General features: G+C 46.0%; 1 protein-coding gene across 2 annotated transcripts in view; it reads left to right on the top strand.

Annotated features, from left to right (window-relative positions):
- LOC119395815 (cubilin) overlaps positions 1 to 24,170 on the top strand; it is a 63,735-nt gene that overhangs the window by 23,303 nt on the left and 16,262 nt on the right. The window contains exons 7-10 of one of the 2 annotated variants that reach the window (XM_037662823.2): positions 2,343 to 2,576; positions 4,937 to 5,062; positions 12,070 to 12,330; positions 17,885 to 18,010. In XM_037662823.2, the coding sequence (XP_037518751.1) occupies positions 2,343 to 2,576; positions 4,937 to 5,062; positions 12,070 to 12,330; positions 17,885 to 18,010 (747 nt within the window). The remainder of the gene's footprint in view (positions 1 to 2,342; positions 2,577 to 4,936; positions 5,063 to 12,069; positions 12,331 to 17,884; positions 18,011 to 24,170) is intronic. The other variant, XM_049415578.1, reaches the window with a different exon arrangement.

Here is a 24,170-nt window from a genome sequence, read left to right as displayed (position 1 = left end):
TGGGAATTGCAAGGAAAGGAAGACGACAAAATAGGGGGAATAGGATATGCCACGTGTACAATCATAGTGTCACTGGTTTCTGCATTGTATGGTACGCATAATGTATGTGATGTGCACACGCGCACAACGCGAGCATACGTGCATACACAGTTGTACGCGAAGGGTATATGCGTAGTAAGCCACGTCATCTGATGCGAATAGTGCAACGGATTCGGGAGACCGGCTTGCACACGCTAAGCACAAAACTCATTTCGCTTGCTCGCTCATTTCTTGTGTTCTGTTGCAGCCCAATCATTCTGCAGCAGAAATGCACCGTTATCCGCCGCATGGCTGATTGCTCTTGATAGCTCCGCAGCCTAGGCGAGCACAACGCATGCGCCTATGACTGCCGTGTACAGCTTTTTGCAAAGTACGCACTACCATTAGTGCTTTACTCCGCGCGACCTTGGTCAATTAATATTGATGCTTTTAAGTTTTATTAATTTCGCTATTTCTGTTCGCTGTTTATATCTTCAAGTCGTCATGAAATAACTATTGCTACGTCGAGTGCTTTGTATGTTGTGCATGTATACAAGTGTGCAAAAGATCAACGTGCGCATGCTGTGCGTTTGAAAGCATGCAGTACGCACGAATCGCGTTTAAATACAACTCAGGAACATGTTTGGAGCAGGAATGAAAGACAACTGCTATAGTATATAATCTCAAAAATGCGACAACATGCACGGTAACGTACATTGTTATTGTACACTCAGGTTTGTACGTGTTTTTTTTTTCTCTCCCTCTTTTCTTTCGTCCAGATCTGGCCGCGTGCTTCTATTTTCTGTATTCTGCGTGAGGCTGGGCGAGTGTAGTCAACGGCTGTATAGACTGAAAGCCGCGTTTATTGCGCATCCAATACGGAACACGTTTACTTTAGAACCTGCGAGCGCTAGCAAAAACATGTTATCTTAAAGGGACCCTGCAACACTTTTCTGAATTATAATGGAATAGTCTCACTATTAGCTCATGACGCTTCACGGATCACACGCCGCAAACATTTTTAGAATCGGTCAAGTACAAGCGAAGTTACAGGGATTTGTCGCATGCTCCAAGCGCTTTCTCTCTCCTCTCGTACTAGCGAGCGCGCTGAAAGCTACGCAGGGTGCGGAATGACAAGGGGGCAAGAAGATGTGTCCGTTCGTCAGCGCGCTTCGTGACATTAAGCACTTTCTTTTCTTTTCTTTTTCTTCGAACGCACGGTTTACTTTCACTGTGATCGCGAGCGCGCGAGCGGGCACGTAGCGGCCTGCCGCGGAGGCCACGGTAACTACACAGCCCGCGATGCTCAAATCAGCCAATGGCCGCGGACTTGGGTATATGGTGCAGAAATTTGGGTATATGGCATCATTTGTAGAGAGAAGAGGGAGCGATTTCTAGCTGACCTTGAGAATTAATTGTAAGTTCAAGGCCGCGCGCAGCGCTATGACATTTGGCTCGCGTGTTCTCGGAGCCTCGACTACCGATCGGTAGCGTTTTCTGCCCATGCTCAAAATGTGTTGCAGGGCCCCTTTAAAGTATAGGAGTGAGGCGATGACACTGCGCGCACAATTTAAGGCAGCCCCGCTACGTGTAAATAACAGTTGATGGAGCAATATTCGTAGCTCCGTCGTGATTTGTTAAGTGGTTAGACCGTAGAATTATATGCCACCGGTAGGCCGGTACTCTCAAATTTACATCTACTTTTAAAATTTTCGCTGTCAACAACCGTGAAAAAAACTGAGCGCAACCCGACGAGACAGCTTTGGAAGCCGTTTCGAAAGAATCTTGAGTAGTTCCAACATCTCCTTACATGCGCTTAATTTTAAAAACCTTAAGGCGACGTGCCTACGGGCTTACCAAAGTAGCCCAGACGAAAGTGAATGAGAACTTTGCAACATATTTGAGCAACCGTCGTACTAGGCTACTAGATGCTAAATGAAATAAATAAAGGGTCCGGTGTGATGTTCTCTATTTATTTATTAATTTATTTATTTATTTATTTATTTATTTATTTATTTATTTACTTATTTATTTATTTATTTATTTATTTATTTATTTATTTATTTATTTATTTATTTATTTATTTGTTTGTTTGTTTGTTTGTTTGTTTGTTTGTTTGTTTGTTTGTTTGTTTGTTTGTTTGTTTGTTTGTTTGTTTGTTTGTTTGTTTGTTTCAATGTCTGGTCCCCTTTCGCCGTATCTAAATAGGAGAGAGAGAGAGCGAATTTTTTTTTTAAGCAGCTTTCCGAAGGAGACTTGTTTTTTCGCGTAACAACTTCTGATGCGACGAAGCTAAATAACCATGTGCTGGTTCCGTGCGGCAGGCGTATGCGACCAGAGACTGTCGGCCGTGTCTTCCCTGGTCCGCTCTCCCGGCTACCCTCGTGCTTACCCGGCCAACCTGCGTTGCCGCTACACGGTGATTCGGCTGAACCGCAACGTGTGCCGGCTTCAAGTGCTCTTCAGGTGGTTCAGCCTCGAGAACAGCTTCGCCTGCAGGAAGGACTACCTCGAGATGCCGGACAGGACTAGGATCTGCGGGCGCTACGCTGGCAGCCGTGAGTGCGCCTCTCCCAAAACGTACTCCCTAATATAGTTTTTACGTTATAGCCCGTGAATACAGGCTTTAAAAAAAGGGGGGGGGGGGGCAAATTCACTAAGCGTAAGTGCTGTTTGCCATCACAGTTCGTAAGTGCTGTTTGCCATCGGCCAGCCGGCTTTGCTAATGATAGGCCCAGCGTCGCGATTGGCTAATACGTTCTTATACGAAGAAGTCTAGCGTATAGGAAGTCTAGCGTCGTAAATAAGGGCCCTGTTATAAGTATAGGCAAGTTTAGGTTGTCGTAACATGCTCCGTAACACTGGACTGAAACATATTTGTACTTTGATGTAATACACACGTTTTACGCTGCCTCAGAACGTGTTGAGTATTTGCTTAGGCACAAGACGTGTTCCAGCAATGTACAGCGTGGTTCACTGTTGAAAGGAACATCCCAATATGCGGCGCTTGTTCACTTTGCTAGCTCCAGCTTAAAGTGCTTGCGCAAGGTAAGATACCAAGTCAGTGCAGAAGAATGTAGAAGGGGGTCCCGCGTTACCAACTATCCGCGATGCGCAGCGCCTATAGGGGCGCCACTGAAAGCCGCGTAGCGGCGGCCGTTGGAACCGCTCGCGGGTCGCGTAGCAGACGCCTCATTTGCGCGCGTGCGATTCGCCGGTTGTGCGCATCCCAGATAATTACTTTTGCGGCAACAGTGTGCGCAAAGGAGCCGCACTTTAGAATAGTGGACATGTGTCCGATGTCACAGCTGTGTGGGACGACAATGTCCCCATACGCGACAAGTGTTTGTCACAGACAATCGACAACAAGCTTCTCCTACGAAGCGGAGCTCATCGTAAGTACACCGCTTTCTTTATAACGTTCCGATCACTAACGCCTGCATGCGTTGACGCGTGAACCAATGTTTTTTTCTCGACACAGTAGCTTCGTTTACGTGCCATGTGCTGATATAGTAGATTTTGAGGGAGCGCTGTCGCACCGGCGTGTAGATTTCACAGGGTCGGCCACGTGAAGGGTCAGCGTTGGTAAAACTTTGAAACCAGCACGATAAACTTGTGAAAAAATAAACGATAAGCTTGTCATCATCGGTGCAGAAGCGCACAGCGAACATTCTGCACCGATGATCGCATTCCAGTGCCATCAATAGGTAGAATGCAGCCGATTTCGTACAGCACACGTGTGATTCCACGGCGCTTTTTTAAAGGAGCCGTCACCTGCCCTACATTCTCTCGCATTGCGCTTCGCGCCATTCGTTTTCAAGTGAGCCAAGGTATCGCGTCTTATCAGTAATAACAACCTCATGTGAATTGTAGTGTCTACAATGCAGGCGAGGCGACCAAGTGTAAACGTAGTAGCGTTCGCTGAAAACGTAGCGACAAAAAAGAAGAAATAAAAACACGGTAATCGTTCTAACACTGCCGTAAACAAAGCGCGATTGCTTAGCTTCTACGTCGTACAGCCGCAATCCACCGCCGCCGTCGCTTTCGCTCATGAAATAGCACCGGAAACCTGTAGATGTGCGTTCCTGGCGATTTTTTGTGTGTGTTTGAGCAGCCGACAACGCAGCAGGTATTTTTCGACATCGCTGAGGCCCGCCAGAATCGTTAAATCACGATGAAAAACACATCCATCCGTGCACTCGCGTATAGACGCTCGCGGGAACACTGCTCGCCGGGCCCCGCGAGCGCTTCCGAGCCATGGCGGCAGATGGCGTCGTCGGCGCTTTGCGCATCGCCTATAAGTCGCCTCCTCTAAAACCAAGCGACCATACACTTGTCAGAAGAGAAATTTTGCACGTCCCAAGCATTCCGTTTGACCTTGGACCGCATTGAACATGACCGTGCGCTGTAAAGAGAAATGCATTCCTTTCTGATATATATGCAGTCCGATACACTAGTTGTCCGAAACATTCGATTTAATTTATGCAAGAAAGGGGGGGGGGTGAATACATGTGGCACCTAAACTCGATGTGGAAGTGTGGACCTAAGACATAACCCGCGCCGCGGGTTTATCCTTGTGAACAGTGTGAAAGCTTCGTGAATTCAGCCCCTGGTACATCTTCTCTCGGATAAACTGAAGCAACCTGCGTAGCATGTCAAACAAGTCTCTGTGAACGTCTCGAAGTGACGCCGCCTTTTAACTCTCGTAGTGTTCACGGAGTTATATTAATCACCCGAAGGAAAAGAGAGCTTGAACAAAACGTGGCTTTGACACCGTTCGACAGAAACGCGCGCATTGTCCGACCGTGCACTGTTACAGCTATGACCTGTCATTCCGGCCATCTATTACGGCGTGGCGTGCGCTGCGCATGTATACACGATTTAGTGTGTGCGAGGTACAATATGATGTTTCGCGCAGGAACGTACGACTTCAACCAGGACTCTGTCAACTTATACTTCACCACGGACGGATTCCGCACGGACACGGGCTTCGAGATTGAAATTCGTCAACTGCAGAACTCGTGTCTCAATCCGGTGGCAGAACGTGAGTGCATACAGTTTGGAGCGCAAGCGTGAGTTCTCGTCAATTGCTTGAAACTCGATCGAAACCGTGCTGTTCGTAAATTTCGCGCTATGTATACGAACGAAAATGTTAAGCGAAAGTGGAGCAAGTGCACAAAGCTGTAAGAATAACTTCCTTTGATCGTATAAGGATCTTTTTTTAAGGCAAGTTTTTTGCAATGCCTCAGGGAGGACAACCATTGTCTCGACTGCTACGCCTACGTAAAACAACAGCCGTTTGAGCTCAATTACAATGCTGCTTAATGGTTTAAACATTTCGATGAACGTTGCCAAAGGACAGTAAAAAGAAAAGGCATACCCCATGATCTCTCATTGATTACTTAATTGTGCATTTTCTTTTGTTTTCTTGCTTGTGAAAATTTCGTTCCGATTATACCGATTGCGATCAGGGACAGATAGAGTAGGTGTGTGTGTGTGTGTGTGTGTGTGTGTGTGTGTGTGTGTGTGTGTGTGTGTGTGTGTGTGTGTGTGTGTGTGTGTGTGTGTGTGTGTGTGTGTGTGTGTGTGTGTGTGTGTGTGTGTGTGTGTGTGTGAGAGAGAGAGAGAGAGAGAAAACACGCAAGCAACGTCCACGAGATATTCAGTGTGGAAAACCGCTGCGTCATTATCATCACAGTCATCGAGGTATGGCTCGATTCGACGCATAGATGGCTTCCTCGTGCGGTGTCTCCTAGCCCCGCACGCGCCAAATGGCAATCCTGAACAGTGCCATAGCTTACTCTGACATGCAATGAAGCCGCAGATGTTATTCAAGAAATCAAATACCAAACGCACAACCATCTATGCACGAATCTTAACAGCGGGACACTTACCACTCGTCTGCTTTACTCCACATTCAACACCGCACAAGATCCGTACTTTCTGGCGCCGTCGGTTAATTAACAGGCCAAAAAAGCCGGCAGATCCCACGCAATGTGGGAATCGATGTAATGCGAAGCAGCCAGCAAAGAGCTGCATACATCGTCTTGTATGTCATTGAGGAAAATGCGTGTCATGGTTTTCATGTTAACTCCTATTATTTATGTTCGTCACACAGTAACGTCGCGCAATACCAACTTCGGGGTCGATCAAATTAGAGAAACGGCCGCCAGCGCCCCATGAGCGTGGCACGCAAGTCATGCTGTACATGACATACGTGTCATGACTTTCATGTTAACTCGTGTTATTTATGTTCCTCACACGGTCACGTCGCAAGATACCAATTTTGGTGTATATCAAGCTAGCGAAACGGCCGCCAGCACCCCATGAGCGTGGCACGTGAGTCATGCTGTACATGACATGAGTGTCATGATTTTCATGTTAACTCGTGTTTTTATGTTCGTCACACAGTCACGTCGCGCAAAACCAATTCCGGGTAGATCAAGCTAGCGAAACGGCCGCCAGCGCGCCATGATCGTGGCACGTAAGTCATGCTGTACATGACATGCGTGTCATGATTGTCATGTTAACTCGTGTTATTATGTTTGTCACATAGTCACGTCGCGCAATACCAATTTCGGGGTACACCAAGCTAGCGAAACGGCCTCCAGCGTCCCATGAGCGTGGCACGTAAGTCATGCTGTACGTGACATGCGTGTCATGATTTTCATGTTAACTCGTGTTTTTATGTTCGCCACACAGTCACGTCGCGCAATACCAATTTCGGGGTAGAGCAAGCTAGCGAAATGGCCGCCAGCGCTCCATGAGCGTGGCACGTAAGTCATGCTGTACATGACATGCGTGTCATGATTTTTATGTTAACTCGTGTTATTTATGTTCGTTACACAGTCACGTCGCGCAATACCAATTTCGGGGTAGATCAAGCTAGCGAAGCCGCCGCCAGCGCCCCATGAGCGTGGCACGTAAGTCATGCTGTGCATGTCATGCGAGTCATGATTTTCATGTTAACTCGTGTTTTTATGTTCGTCACACAGTCACGTCACAAGATACCAATTTTGGTGTATATAAATCTAGCGAAACCGCCGCCAGCGCCCCATGAGCGTGGCACGTAAGTCATGCTGTGCATGTCATGCGAGTCATGATTGTCATGTTAACTCGTGTTTTTATGTTCGTCACACAGTCACGTCGCGCAATACCAATTTCGTGGTAGATCAAGCTAGCGAAACGGCCGCCAGCGCTCCATGAGCGTGGCACGTAAGTCATGCTGTACATGACATGCGTGTCATGATTTTCATGTTAACTCGTGTTATTTGTGTTCGTTACACAGTCACGTCGCAAGGTACCAATTTTGGTGTATATAAATCTAGCGAAACCGCCGCCAGCGCCCCATGAGCGTGGCACGTAAGTCATGCTGTACATGACATGCGTGTCATGATTGTCATGTTAACTCGTGTTTTTATGTTCGTCACACAGTCACGTCGCGCAATACCAATTTCGGGGTAGGTCAAGCTAGCGAAACCGCCGCCAGCGCCCCATAAGCGTGGCACGTAAGTCATGCTGTACATGACATGCGTGTCATGATTTTCATGTTAACTCGTGTTATTTATGTTCGTTACACAGTCACGTCATAAGATACCAATTTTGGTGTATATAAATCTAGCGAAACCGCCGCCAGCGCCCCATGAGCGTGGCACGTAAGTCATGCTCTACATGACATGCGTGTCATGATTGTCATGTTAACTCGTGCTTTTATGTTCGTCACACAGTCACGTCGCGCAATACCAATTTCGTGGTAGATCAAGCTAGCGAAACGGCCGCCAGCGCTCCATGAGCGTGGCACGGAAGTCATGCTGTACATGACATGCGTGTCATGATTGTCATGTTAACTCGTGTTTTTATGTTCGTCACACAGTCACGTCGCGCAATACCAATTTCGGGGTAGGTCAAGCTAGCGAAACCGCCGCCAGCGCCCCATGAAGGTGGCACGTAAGTCATGCTGTACATGACATGCGTGTCATGATTTTCATGTTAACTCGTGTTATTTATGTTCGTTACACAGTTACGCCACAAGATACCAATTTTGGTGTATATAAATCTAGCGAAACCGCCGCCAGCGCCCCAAGAGCGTGGCACGTAAGTCATGCTCTACATGACATGCGTGTCGTGATTGTCATGTTAACTCGTGCTTTTATGTTCGTCACACAGTCACGTCGCGCAATACCAATTTCAGGGTAGATCAAGCTAGCGAAACTGCCGCCAGCGCTCCATGAGCGTGGCACGTAAGTCATGCTGTACATGACATGCGTGTCATGATTTTCATGTTAACTCGTGTTATTTATGTTCATTACACAGTCACGTCACAAGATACCAATTTTGGTGTATATCAAGCTAGCGAAACTGCCGCCAGCGCTCCATGAGCGTGGCACGTAAGTCATGCTGTGCATGACATGCGTGTCATGATTTTCATGTTAACTCGAGTTTTTATGTTCGTCATACAGTCACGTCGCACAATACCAATTTCGGGGTAGATCAAGCTAGCGAAACGGCCGCCAGCGCACCATGAGCGTGGCACGTAAGTCATGCTGTGCATGACATGCGTGTCATGATTTTCATGTTAACTCGTGTTATTTATGTTCGTCACACAGTCACGTCGCAAGATACCAATTTTGGTGTATATCAAACTAGCGAAACGGCCGCCAGCGCACCATGAGCGTAGCATGTAAATCATGCTGTACATGACATGCGTGTCATGATTTTCATGTTATGACTTGTCATTTATGTTCGTCATACAGTCATGTTACGCCATACCAATTTTGGTGCACATTCGATGAACCAAGCGACCAGGAGAGCACAAAGTCGTAGGCGGCTAGATAGATAGATAGATAGATAGATAGATAGATAGATAGATAGATAGATAGATAGATAGATAGATAGATAGATAGATAGATAGATAGATAGATAGATAGATAGATAGATAGATACGCTCAAAGTCGCAGAAGTTCGCTAAGAAATGCTTCGCATTTAAAACAATACAAGCCATGACTACTGTGTGTGTACATAAATGACCATAAAGATAACACTACACCATGACAAGTGGGGGGGGGGGGGGGAACAAACCTTCCGCTATCGTTTATAAGCTGTGCAAGCCGTTATATTTTGCATACTTCTTTACATTATGACCCTTTAGGTCACGGCTGCCAGAGTGTTGGATATGTCAAAGCAGCCTATTTTTTTATGACTCAGTTAACGAGGAGGAAGGGATTTCTATATCGGCTCAAAGCTTCGCTTTTTTTTTTCTGTCTTTTGTCGCGAGTGGCCTAGGGCTATCAGGAATGCCTAACGCAAATTATAACAAGCCAGACGTTCAGAGGAAGATGGAGGCTTGAAGAGATAAAAAATCCTTGAACACGGGATGTCGATGGAGCCAACGGTTCGGCAAGCGGACTTGTCTTTGTTGCTGTCTTGACGAAGACAAGTCCACTTGCCGAAACGACGGCTCAAGCGACACCCCGTGTTCAAGGATTTCTCATCTCTTCAACGCAAATTATGACGCACAAACAGCCTGCTTTCGTTGTTTACTTGTGTTCACTTACAAAAACTGGCACAACATCCGAAGAATCGCAAAAAAAAAAAAGTAGGCAACTCTTTATATAATTTTCATCATGTTTAAACATCTTTAATTTTCAACAACAACGAACAACTTCCTGTCTAAATTGTCCGGCAGTACCGCAGAAGCTGTACTGCCATCTACAGCAGTTTGTGCATTACCGTCGCAATTGTTAATCAGTGCATGCGTGCTCCGCAATCCAACCCTTCGTTATGTATACGTATTTATGAGGTATCACTTGCATCTGATCAAAGTATCTTCTTGCCGTTACGAATGACGACGCAATAATAATATCAGTGTTTAGATTCTGCGTTGACGTCACAGGTTCACACGCGCCATTTTGTTAACGACGTTTATGACTTGTCGCTTGTCATAACAATCCAGCTGTAACTTCTGCCCGAAGTAATGACCAAGAAAAGAGTTGTCCTGTCAAACTGGCTGCTCAACAAAGATTGAGCCGTAATTTATAACTCAGATAACAAACAACCGAGCCGTGGTTTCTTTCGTAATAATAATTAATTGCTGGCGTTTTACGTGCCCAAACTACGATATGATTATAAGGCACGCCGTAGCGGGGGACTCGGAATTAATTTAGACTACATGGGGCTCTTTAACGTGCACCTAAATGTAAGCACATGGGCTTTCTTTGCGTTTCGACCCCATCGAAGCGGGGCCGCCGTGGCCGGGAATCGAACCCGCGCCCTCGAGCTTAGCAGCGCGACACCTTCCGTGCTATAAGGTATACCACGGAGGTATAGCCTCGATTGTTCAATGATCCGTAGCAAAGCTTGTTTGAGGTTTCAAAAAACTCATAAAAATGTGACGCCGCTCGTTCAGTTGTCGTGAGTGCGACGCGCCAAAGGTCGGGAGCATTGTCCATCTTCAGGCCGCAAAGCTGGGAAGCGATGTTGACAGCGAATGGCAGTCATCTTCAGAGACGCCCAGACTGCTCAGCAGGGGTGCGTATGCGAATCATCACTGCCACGTCTTACATGGACTCTCAACAGATATTTGTGCCTCTGTAAGCATGAACGCAGAGTCGCGATACTGGTTCGTGTATATATATATATATATATATATATATATATATATATATATATATATATATATATATATATATATATATATAATAGTTGGTCCGGATTTACTCTCTGTACTTAGGGGTTCTTCAGAGTGTAAGGAAGTCTGTGATAGTCTCGCGGAAGTGTATACACTTTTACTATGCGGTTGACTTCAACCACTGCTAATTTCCCGCGGCTCCAAGTGCCCGCGGAACAGCATGTGGGGTGTGCGCTTGTCGAGCCCTGACACTGTGCCTTGACGGGTGGTGTGTCAGAGGCGTCGCGGTTCACGTGTCTTTTGCCATACAAGGTGCGAAGCTCCCAGCATGAGCGACGTTTCAAAGATCGACGCGCAGGTTATTGGCGAACTCTTGCGACACGTGATAGGGGCCGATTATCAGGCAATGTATATTGAAAACGATGACAACGACAGGTTCTGGTCTGTTCGTTTCTCGTGACTATTTCAAACATGCTCTAGCTGATGAAGGTCGATCTTTTTGTATTTCCTTTTTCTTTTTTTTCTTTCTTTGTTAACAACAAAAACAGAGCCCCGAAAAATTTCTGGCCGTGCGTGGGAAGCATATACGATCGAACCTCGTTATATCGAAGCAGCATCGGGTATAACTAAACGATTCGTCATATCCGATATTTTCTTCAACTGTAGAGATAAAAATCGTCTCTAAGAAATTGGCAATCTGGCTAGCGCAAAAATCCTAGATTCGAAAATGCATGCATTATGGTATCCTAGAAACTCATCCATAGATACAAGAACGCAGTGGCGCCAGCCTTCGTCGTCACATGAACTTCCAAAATCGTGTTCCTAAGTTTTTCCGTTCTATTCATACGGTGGCGCAACCAGTCAAGGGCGCTTCTTGTTCTTTTTTTTTCTCTGGATGACCAAAATTCACGCGACTTTTGTGAACAATTAAAAAAATGTGGTCGAGAATTGTCTTTGAATATTTATTTTGCTTTTTATGCTACCTTTACAACATTGAGTCTCGCGCGAACCCAATATTTCTTCGTTACAGCAGATATGGCGATGGCTGTCGCGTTTTCTGTTTCGTTATAAAAAAATTTAACTGAAATGAAGTCGGACCAACCAAAGTTCGCATTTCGTTTAATTGATAACTCGCCATATCAATGCTCGTTATAACAAGGTTCAACTACACGACAGTAATAGGAGCACACGCTCCAGCGTGAAAGTCTTCCCGGCCTTGAAGCAAGAGAGGTACACAGTGCTGATTTAATTCGTGGAACTCTTCTAAGCCGTTACGATAATGCAGCCAGATGCCCGATCGGTCGCTCACTGGCAAAATCGCCGAAGCCTGAAGCTCCGTTTCGCGACTGGTATGGCAATGAGGCCGCGACTGTATAGCTATGGCGAGGCGAGCTCTGCAAGCAGCGTGGCGGCGGCGCACGCAGCTCCACCGTCGTCACCGGGCAGTTGCGACCGGACCGTGTCCCGAGACGTGGAGATCGTGCGGTCGCCTTCGTTCCCGGGCGACTACCCGGGTGGGGTGCGCTGCGTGTACAGACTGCGGCGGTCGCGGCCCAGCGTGTGCCAGCTGCGGCTAGACCTGGTCGACTTCGACGTCGAGGACGCCCCGGACTGCGTCGCCGACTCCTTGCTCATCGAGAGCACGGGTGAACGACTCTGCGGCTTCCGGTCGTCCACATCACGAGGCGAGTACCCATCATGCACCATCGCCGTCACGCCTTCACAAGGTGACGCGTGACAGGACGCGAAGTATACCATGCATGCGCCACACGATGGTACGTAATTGAGAGGGAAATATTTAGCTCGGTAGGATGGATACACGAGCCTCCTGCTGTCGCTATTTCACTTATATGCGGTCTCATGCGATACGAGGAACGAAAATTACTTATGAAATACTGATTAACAACATGAAGAGGAAATGCAGGATGTTAAAGAGATACTTGTACCTGGTTGACTGCCCTGCACTAGGTTGAGGAAACGCGGGTTGGAAAGGGGGCAGTGAAAAATAATCAAACGGTGAATGGTGTAAGTTTACTCTTAAGATTGGAAAAAAAAAAGAGTCACAGTTTCGACGCAAGGGCGAAGCAATGAATGCGATAGCAGGAAATTGGAATCTCACACGAAGGACGACAAGCAGCTCGATACTTGCAGCGCGCCGATGAAGCACCAAGAAGGACGCCCGAAAAGAACGCACAGGTATACACAGGACAAGCGTGGACTAACAACTGTCGCAGTTGTTACGTCTTTGTGCTTGAGCAACGCGCTGCAAGTGTCGACAATGGAGAATCAGACGCCCTTAGATATGTCTTTTTCTTTTAAACTGCGGCGCATGGAGTGACACCTCTGCGTCTCCTGCCACACGGGGCGTCTGACGCAAAGCGTGCCCGATGTTTTTTTTTGTTTTGTTTTTTTTTTTTTGTTCCACATCACGCGTGGGTACAGAAACGGGCCACTTTGTCGTGCGCGTCTCAAGGACAGTTTTCCAATTGAAAGAAAATGTAGGAGCGTTGCGTGATAGAAGCCAAGCTCAAACTCCTCCGAGATCTGCATACCTCCAGCGGTAAATGGTGTATATAAATAACTCGCCGTTATTTCGATGGCGCATGCATGGCGCGTGGTTGAGTTGTCCAACGCAGCGCGCTGGGGAACGAGGGGTCCCTGGTTCGAATCCCAGCTCGGGCGCTTCAGAATTTTTTTTCTTCTTTATTTTGCTTTGCGCCTTATATATATGCATACATATACATATCCGGGACATGACGGCGTTAGCAAAATTCCGCCGAGAGTGTCCATATAATTGTTATCGCAATAAAAAATTGCTTCGCAAGCGGAATCGCATCATATGTACCCTGTTAAGGCGTTTATCGTCCCCAGGCGCATGCTCTCGTTCCTTAACTAAATGAACAATAACGCCAAGCATGACAGCCTAAAGCAAAGTTGCGCTCGCACCAGTCGAAATTGTTCGTTAGGTTGTGTTCGCTCGTTAGCTGCGACGTGGTTGATTCTTAAAGGGGTCATGAACCACTTTTCCAAGTAATGATCTAATGACCTTAGTATTGGAGTTTACTGCCTCCCGAATCGATTGCCGCAAAAATTCCTCGAATCCGTCAAGAATCAGCGGAGTTACGGGGGTTTGGCGCACGCTCTCAGCGCTTTCTCTCTTTTCTCGTGCCGACGAGCGCACTGGAAGCTAGACAGGGAGGAATGAAACGGGGGTAAGAAGTTACGTCAACGCGCGTCATGAAACGCGATCGCTCTCCCGCTGTGATTCGCATGCGCGAGTGCGGCTACCGTGTAAAGTTAGCAGACTGAGCAGTGCGGCGCGGGCAAGTGGCGGCACCCCATGGCAAGAAGCGCATCTCATCCGGCTATCGGCCAATAAGCATGCTATGTCTCCGCGACGTACACATGCAGACGCCCCGCCCACCGACGAGAGTGAGAACCGGCCTCTGTTTGAAAAGAGGGCGCCTGAGGAAACGGCGACTTCGCGCTCCGCTTGTGGCCTTTACGCGGCGCGCACGACTGTAATATTTTGCAGAGCAGTTCATAGCCGTGTCAGCTTTCCGCAGGTTGTGTTTTTTCAACAAGCCCAAGGGGTGCTTCATGACCCCTTTAATTTGAATGCTGACATAAGTTTGGGTCATGCGGATCTGCAAATAAATGAAACTGTCATTGTCGTCATTACTTAAAATATGCACCACAGCAAAAACACCATTGCTGAGTAAATTATTATTAGTGTGCGAGAAGCAGTTAAAATAAGCGCTTGAATTTACTGGCGGGATCAGCGTTTGTCTTCGGCGTCAGAGACGCGATTTGAGTTTACCATCCTTTATGCCCGAAAGGAAAAAAAAAATAGAAACAGTTCGGCAGATCCCACATCTTGTGGGAATCGGTTTCATGCGAAGCAGTCAGCGAGTAGTTCTATGCTGCATTTGTAAGAATAGTAGGTGTGTGCACATCGTGGGCTTACCAGGCACGTCGACAACACTGGCGTTTAGTAACTTATGGTCTGACGTAACGTCAGCAGTCACGTTAGAGTACATACGTCAGTATGATCGAAACGAAGTGCACTTTACGGTGCGATGATACGAATATTATACGTAACTTTCGTTATAGCGTATTCCTCCAGGGTCGAGCAACGCTTGAATATACCTTGCTGAATCATAGGAATAAAAAATGTAATGTTTATTAGACTGCTATGAAAGCGGAGCCAAAAACTGGAACCACAGACGTTAACCTGGCATGACGCCTATATCGTACGAGTACATATGTAGTGTTTACTGCTTTGTTATAAAATTAGCCAGCACCACAACTAGAATTGACGTTGCACCGCCATTGCGCCTGCATAGGGTGTTTTTCCAAAGCAGCTTATAGACCTGGCGTGGCTCTGTGGTAGAATACCTTACTGCCGCGTAGAATGCTTGGGTTCGATCCCTGCTGGGATCGTAATTTTCATTATTTGCATTCTTCGGGTCAACGCTGCCGACGTCGGTTTTTCTTAACGCTCTCGCATTTAAATGACCAATGTCTGTTCTCGCCGTTCCTGGGTAGACAGACAGACAAAGAACTGTGATGAAGTCCTGAGGGACTAGCCGGGGAGGACCCGCTGGGGCCGCTGGCTGCTCCCATGTCGGAATCGGGAGGCCATGCCTCTCCGCTCTTTCACGGGCCCTCTAGACGGCCGTTGACTGATCTTGAGTGCGGTACTTATATAAACTGTCAGTCACCTGTGGCGCATACCCGTATACCGCGGCCCGTGGTAAATGGGTATGTGCCACACGTGTCTGGAGGAAAAGGTTTGCCGACGTACGCGACAGGATTTTCATGTTATTCATGTCATGACGAGACAGTCATATTCTTTAAATACTGTTACCCTCCCATGCCAATTTCGGTCTACACCAAGTTAAGGAGGTGATCACGAGCAGGGTTGCCATTGGTGGCTACTTTTCGCCAAATTGGCGAATTTTAGAGGCCCGTGGCGACAAAAAATTATAAATGGCGACATGGCGAATTTTTGGCGATTTTCGGCTTAGGTCTCCACTGAGTTATGCATCCTAAGCTCAGTGTCTTTCCACCGAATGAGCGGCAACATTCTCTGTATTTTTCTTGGTTTTAGACTAACGAGTAGAATGTGCACATTACGCGTCATTCTGTATGTCCGTCCTGTAACTCGTGTGAGCTCCTCAATTCATCTAGACACAGGAGGTACTGGAACGTCCCCCAGTGACATCCTAGTAAAATGTAAGTCGGAGTACTTCCTTGCGTACCGCAAGGTGGTGGTGTTTGACTATAAGTTAATGGCTTTCGGTGCTTTCAGCTTCTCTAAAGTTTCGCTTCTGAAGCGGCTAGACGACGAGTTGGCCGTGTGGTCCGACGTTTTTTTCCGCCAAAACTCCAACTGTTCTGAATAGCTTGGCGAGTTATTCACTGTTGCAGTACCCCCAATTCAGCTCTTAAAGACTGTTTTGGAATAGCGAAGAGAGGCGGATACGCGGCTATTTGTGCGATAAAAAATATTTATTCAGGCATTTTACACTGTTCTTGGTGAGCGTGTACAAAGACAACAATTGCTATATAACATTTTACATTGTCTACCTGTTCATTTATAATGCATTGGATTTACGCGTGTAGATATAAGTGACTATAAGAAGGGGTCGGTGGCGTCCGGTATCATATTAGTTCACACTGAATAGGTGTAAGACTCACTAATTATCGGTTCCTGTAAGAATTCTGTCGTGTTATCTTCAATAAACCTTTTAATTCTTTTAATTCATATAACGGTACATAAAGCTGTCTACAAACAACGCTTTCACGGTTTTCGCCCAAGGTTTACCACACTTTTACCTTTGAAACCGGCGGACAGGGATGGAAGGATATCATGAGCGTTTCATTCATTCACCCTTGCGCCACCACGCACATCTTGCGGCTAGTCGGAGAAGCAGCACCATGCACTCCCATGGTGAAGCGGGCGATATGACTGGCATTGAGAAACGTCACTATAATATAAGGGTCATGGATGGTACTGTATTCTACGGTGCTATGCGTGAGTGGAAATTTTTATTACTGGGTATGCCGCACATATCCAGAATGGCGACTTTTTTGGCGAAATTTGTAAAAGAATGGCGACTTTTGGCGACTTTTTGCTCGTCGTTTGGCGACATTTACTCGAAAGTCAGTGGCAACCCTGATCACGAGAGCACCCAGACGTAGGCGGATAGATAGATAGATAGATAGATAGATAGATAGATAGATAGATAGATAGATAGATAGATAGATAGATAGATAGATAGATAGATAGATAGATAGATAGATAGATAGATAGATAGATAGATAGATAGATAGATAGATAGATAGATAGATAGATAGATAGATAGATAGATAGCGAAGTGCACTGAGTGATGTCCGGCGAAAGAGAAAGGAAGCGCGCCAAGAGCGAGCGCCATCGAAGGAGCGGCCCTCTAGCGGTCTTCTATCAAACTAGAGCACGCGCTCTTGGCGCGTGCTCTACTCTCGGCGGAGCACGCGCCCTTGAATCAACGGAGGGCACAGCTGCGCCTCTAGCGGGAGCAACGAGAACTAGCGTACACAGCTGGAGGGACAATAGACAACTTCCCAGCAAAAGGAGCAAGCTCATAAAACATTAAATGCGCAGGGTATACATCTATACATGAGTAGCCGACCCCGGCGGTCGTTATAGACATCTCCGGTCCAGCACTTTTATGATTGGCATTAAACTGATTCTCTCCCTTGGACAAACAGATTTGAAAAATTCAACACCCTATATTTGCTCAAATCACATTTGTAAAAGGTAACCCTGTCAAATAAGGAAAAACATACATGCCTCATAACCCGTATCCAATATTACCATACGAAGATATGAAACCTGTATGTACCCATCAAGACACAAGTGAACTGGAAGATGAAAGCTTGAAGTGAATATTATTTACCACGAATAAGCGATGTGGCTGCAGTCAACGTTTCGACTAGTAGCCTGTTAGCGTGACGAAGACCAAGTCCGCATACCGAAACGTTGGTTCCAGCGACATTCATTGTCCAATTACTGTTAATCACACGTTCCACTGTATTATATGCAACTGTTGGATAAAATAAGCTGTTATTTTATCCAACAGTTCCATCCAATTTTATCCAATTTTATCCAATATTTTCAGCCAATAACACTGAGCGTGTTATTGGCTTTTCTTTATTTCTCGCACTTGTATGCTGAGTCGTGCTCCATTGCAGTGCTCTACTTCCCACGAGAGGCGGACGAGCTGCGGCTGGTGTTCACCTCGGACCTGACCACGACCCGCAAGGGATTCGAGATCAAGGTGACACAGAGCGACATCGGCTGCACACGGGCACCACTCGGTGAGGCCAAGCGAACACTTCTCTCTACTGACTTCGTCTTTTTCTTTTTTTTAATTATATGTTGTTTAGTACTTATTATATGCCTGCTATATTATTATGGTGCGGGCCGAAGTTTTATTCTTTTTTTTTCTTTTTTTTCATACCTCACAATAAAGAAAGTAAAGTACTTATTATAGTACTTCTTAGTACTTTTATATAGGCCGGCAACTCCTTTTCACTTATAATAGGATTCGTGAAAATCGCGGCAATGAAAAAAATTACATAAAAGAGCACCTAGGGATAGTTCATGAAAATCAGTCAAGCCATAAAAATTATCACATATTCACGAAGTCCATTCTCGTAGCGACACGAAAAATAACACAAAATACAGTCTCGTCACATAACACATAAAATGCAGTCACACGAACAACGTGTATGCTGAAAATAACACACAACGTCCACTCTCGTAACAACACTGAAATTGGCGAAGTCCACTCACAATGACACAGAATAAGTTTGTACATGAAGCGACACACAACGCGAAACTATAGCTAAGCAAACAATTTCTGTCGTTAGCGTTTAGCCACAGCGGCAGCACAAATTGCGAACTTTTGACCGCCGCAGTGCAAAGTTGTGCACCGTTGTGGATGGCTTTCAGCGTAACCGGAAAGTTTGGCACAGCCGGGCGCGGGTGACGTACAGCTACGCTGGTACCTGTAGCAGCTGTACGTTGTTCTAACAAGCTTAACAGTAAGCGCCTAAACGCTAAACACACGGTACGATTCGGCGTCCCATCCGACGTGTGGCGCCGTATGTTTCGACACGCGGCACACGGCGATTCAGGGAACATGGCACGAACGAGCGAGCAGCGACCGATCCAGTGCCTCGGCATTTATACGCTACGTTTGTTGATACGCTAGTTGAATGCGTAGGGCACTGAGCTCCTCGGGACGATCGAAAGAAGTTGGTTGGTTGGTTGGTTCCTCAGTACTTTGGCTCAACCCACTCCGGAGGATAGGCCATAAAGCGGACGGTGCCTTGCTTAGGAAACTAATTCACTTAGTGAAAGAAAAAGTTGAAAATGAAATGTTTAGCCTTTACATATAAACTCGCAAGATTTAAAGAAGAGAAAAAATAAACGCCTATATGGAAACAACAACAACAATAATAAAAATAAATATATACAGTTGCATATAAGACAACTGAATTCCGCTACACTCAACATTCAATTCTTTTGGATTCTCATAAAAAATTAGAGACAGCGTTAAAAACGCTCCTGTGGCTAAAACCAAATATGGTTGCCCCAAATGAAAGAATCACCGGAAGTGACAAATTCATGCCCAACTTCCGCAGGGGTTCTTCTAGTAGTCTTTTTCTTTGTGTTTTAAATCTTCGGCACGTCAAAAAGAAGTGCTCCAGAGATTCCCTCTCATTACAGTGGAGGCATAACGGTGACTGAGCCAGATCCGACCTGTGAAGGTAAAAGTTCAGTGGGGGGACTCGACAGCGTAGCCTTGTAATTAGTATTCCTTCCTTCCTAGATGAACACCACCTGCTCTTCCAAGGAAACTTTAGCTGCGGGAAATCTGATAAAAACAAAGGAGATTTATCGAAGTTATTGGCCGTGGTACGCTTTTCAAATCTCGCTGTTGTGGCATACGCTGACGTGGGCAATACAGACAAAATAGGGCCATCATGGGATGATATTGCCAGTGCATCCGCATATTCATTGAGTGCTAAACCTCTATGGCCTGGTACCCACACTAATCGAACCAGCCGTACATGTCTGAGAATCAGCGAATAGAACGTCTGTAAGGTACTCGATAAATTAGGTGCACTTAAGGCAGAACAGACAGAGAGGCAGTCTGTTAGAACAACCACTGCTGATAGACACTGGGGCAATTTACTCAATGCTAGGACTATTGCCAGCAATTCAGCCTGGTAAATAGGGGTGAAGTCCGGTAACCGAATCGAGAATGACCAGTCTAGAGAGAATTATACAATTCCCACACCTGCCTTCTCTTCACAAACGGAAGCATCAGTCGCTATCACAGTGTTTGTTTCTAAATTGGCCAAACGATCTTCCAAAATGCAATTTAGATATTTATATGGTAAATTTTTCGCGTTCTTGCGATATATATCATCAAATTCAATCCTAATTGTTTCTACAGTGCTGAGTATATGTACTTCCCAGAGGTGAACTTTTAATGGGTACAAAAGTCTCTGTGTAAAAATGACTTGGGGGCAACGTAATCTAGACCATTGGTGGTTAAAAAATGAGGCTTGCTGGTTAATGAAAACATACTGTGACCTGAAGCAAAACTGCTTTTCGCGTAAGTGCTACAATGAATACTGTGACCTCCTCTGTGGAGATGCATGGATTTTTTGGAATGTACGTACTGTTAAAATATGAAATCTTTTGATAAGAGACGGCAGGCGTGATTCTTCGTATAGAATATTGTTTGCAACAAATTTAGGTAGCCCCAGACATAATCGTAATGATTCACGTTCTAACAAAACCAATGGTCGAACTTTGTAAGCCGGAGCGCCAGAAAACAAAACGCAGCCGAATTCTAGTATTGGCCGAATGTACATGCAATAAATCATGACGAGCACGTCTCTGCGCAAACCGGCACGTTTACTGCTGAGCCTACGCAGCATCTCTACTGCGCGTGCTCCCTTAGTAGCCATGTTTTCTATATGGGGTCTCCAGTCAAGTTTGTCGGTATAGGTTACTCCTAAATACCTAACTGACTCGACCTAAGGTATCACGGCTTGTCTGTAAAGTAATGAAATTTGCACTGGTACATTTTGTGCGAAAACTACAATTGCACTTTTATTAATATTTAGCGATAAATTAATACCCTCTAGCCACGTTTCCAGGCTATTCATATATGTCTGCAGGATTTGGTAAAGTGTGTGAATGTCTGCTGACGTAGCGAAAAATGCGATGTCATCGGCATACACATACACCTGCACGTCCTGCTGTATGGGAATAGTACATAGTAGAATATTAAATAATAAGGGTGATAACACTGAATCCTGCGGGAGGCCTCTCGTTTGCTTATATTTTGAAGAACTGACACCAGATTGCGAGCAATAAAATTCTCTATCACTCAAGAAAGCATAGACCCATGCCACAAAGTATTCTGGCAGTCCTAAGTTCTGAAGCGAATTTATCAGTTTCACATGCTCCACACTGTCGTAGGCTTTGGTGATATCTAAGGTTACTAAAGCTGAATATTGTTTCTGATATCGAGCAAGCTGTATTCTACTTTCTAGATCAACATGTGCACACCAAATGGAACAACCACGCCTGAAACCAATTTGACATGGGCTCAGTGTCATTTTTTCTGACATCCAGCGATCTACCCGGCTATGTAAAATTCTCTCGACGAGTTTTACTAGATTCGATGTGAGTGCTATAGGCCTGATATTACCTAAGGTAAACCCAGCGCCTTGCTTTTTTAATAATGGAATAACTTTTGCAACTCTCCAATCAGCTGGGATCCAAGAATTTCTAATTGAGTGATTAATAATTTCGAGTAGGCCAAGGGGGTATATTTTATGTACTGCTTTTATTACCGACGTCGTCATACCATCAGGACCTGGAGCGGAATTAGGCAGCGTTCTTACCACATTTACTAGCTCAGCAGCTGTGACCTCCTCAAAATCCTCACCCCTCTGAGGGGTCTGGGGTTGGTATAAGAGAACAGTCGTAAAGCGACTCTCTAGGCCCTGAGCTACGAGTATGTCTTCGAGGAAAGACTTCAGTTCACTTGGTCTTGATACTACAGATTCCACGTTTTTCAGTACTGGAAGAACTTTCTTGGTTCTCAGAAAGCGAAATAGTGTTTTTCTGTTTGCCGTCTTTCAGAGAAACTCAGATCGTTCACTGTCAAATTTGTCCTTCGCAATGGCAACGGTTCTTTTAAAACTCGCGGCGGCATACTTAGTCATTCCAGTTGCGAGGGCACTGGTTAAAAGTAATTTTTTTCCATGCAGCTTTTCTTAATCTATAAGCCCGCGAACAGTCCGCATTCCACCAAGGGTTGGTCGAAGCGCTTTTGGAGCTGTGTATGGTGAATTTGGAATTATTCAACGATTCTTTTAGGATGTCGCTTAATCTGATGGTGTCTGGTTCCCTATCATCTGCTCGGTTAGATAAAGCCTCTCGTAGTAATTTTTCAAATGTACTGAAATTTACATGGGTAACCGATGGTCTAATCATGGAAGTTACTGGGCATACCATCTCAAAAAATATAGGCATATGGTCGCTGCTTGTGCCAGAATTATTAGCAGACCATGTTGAGATGGACAAATTAACACTAGAAAAAGTCAGGTCAAGCACAGAATAAGACTGATTATACAGAAACGTGGGAGTTCTGGTGTTGATACACACAAAGTTATGCTTATTAGCCCAATCCCACAGACGCTTCCCATTCAAGTCAGTTTTAAAACGCCACGAAATATGATGAGAATTGAAGTCCCCCACTAATATCTTTGCGGCAATATTAAACTACGGTATCTAGAACGGCAGAATTTTGAACACCCGCTGGAAAATATGAATTAATTAACGAAAATGGGAGGGGGTATCCCGGAATAGTAATGTCTAATGCTAGAATCTCGCTATCTGAAGTCATTAACTGATATGTAATTTTCGCTCTATGAGCAATTTTGGAGGATATAAAAATTTCCAAACCGCCACCGCGATAGGGCCGGTCTAATCTAAATGAGAGGTAATTTTTAATTTTAAAGCACTTTTCCTCTGAAAGCCAAGTTTCTTGTAAAACAATAACATCGGGGGAATAATGATCACAAAGATGGAATAAATCGGTAGGTGCTGAAAAAATAGAACGGCAATTCCACTGTAATGCTTTTAAACTGCCTATTTTGGTGAAATACCAGCCGCACTCACAGCCATCACAGCTTTCTCTAAAATGCTATCCTTCAAACAATCCTTTTTAAAGACGATAGTCTTTCTTGGGATACTTAAACGGAGAAATTTTGGTCTGTCTTTCTGTCTTTCTGTTTGTCGGCACGTCACTCGACTCAGCCACTCGGCCAAAGTTGAACCACTTGCCCAAGGGCCAGCCATTGTAAGGAGTGGGGTTCGGCGGGTCTCGTTACGGTAGCTGGCTCTCAGGGAAGAGACGCGTTCTTTCAAGAAGGAACGTGTTTATTTACATGATGAAGTCAGGAGGTGAAAAGAAGAGAAATAACAGCAAAAGTCTTCGGCTTTTATAGCCCCGAGACTGTCACTGCATAAGCACTGGCAAACCGGTGTCAACGTCTCCCGCCAATCCGGTGACCTGTCGTCCTGGCGTCCGGCCTCCCGAAAGGAGGCAAAGAGTCACACAATACACTCGCCACGCCCCGAAGACTCGTAGGTGAGAAGGTCGGCGAGGAGTTTCAGTCCAAAGGGGAAAGGGCCGATGACCTCCGTTTCCACTGCCAGTAATACTTGGAAGAAGTGTTGAATGATGGCTGCCTCGGGTGAAGGCCCCACCTGGGTTGATGGGAGCGTCTTCAACGGCGCAGTCCCACGCTGACCAAAACGCACGACAAAGCGGGTGTGTCGAATTCCGGAAAACACGCAGACCGCTCCCTCTGGCGCAGGTTAATTTTCCCTGCTGCGGTAGCGTAGAAGGCAGATGTGGCTGGGTGAGAAACTCTCCTGCGGTGCTTTCTCACGCAGAGAACAACAAGCCAAAAGGGGGTCTCCGAATTCCGACGTCCTTTTTCTGGGAAATCCGTCGACAGCGACATGTCCGCCCGCCCGGCAAAAGCTCCTACAGGAAGAATCGGCATTCCTGCCTCCGTCTAAGCGCCGATACGGGGGGAGAAGACAGCATTCCGGTAGACAGCTGTACGCTCAATGGCGTCGGCCTCGATGAATTTTTAGGCCAAACGTAACAGCTCCTCCGCCGCCCGGAAAATCTCGGCTGGCCAGCGCTCACAACCGCTGGGCACGAAGAGAATGGTTGGTGACGAGGCCGACGTCCTGTCTTGGAACCGCAACTGCGAACTCGCAACAAACTCCCAAACCACCTCACAATGATCGACAGCAGCAAAGTGAACTATACAACACAATGCCATGCCGTGATCAAGCGCCTTGGACTCGCTAAAAACTCTCCAGGCTTCTCAAGACATAAATAAATGAAAAACCCGCTACTCTAAA

The sequence above is a fragment of the Rhipicephalus sanguineus genome, chromosome 1 (genome assembly GCF_013339695.2).
Source record: "Rhipicephalus sanguineus isolate Rsan-2018 chromosome 1, BIME_Rsan_1.4, whole genome shotgun sequence".
NCBI lineage: Eukaryota > Metazoa > Arthropoda > Arachnida > Ixodida > Ixodidae > Rhipicephalus > Rhipicephalus sanguineus.
This window is presented reverse-complemented; position numbering and strand designations above follow the sequence as displayed.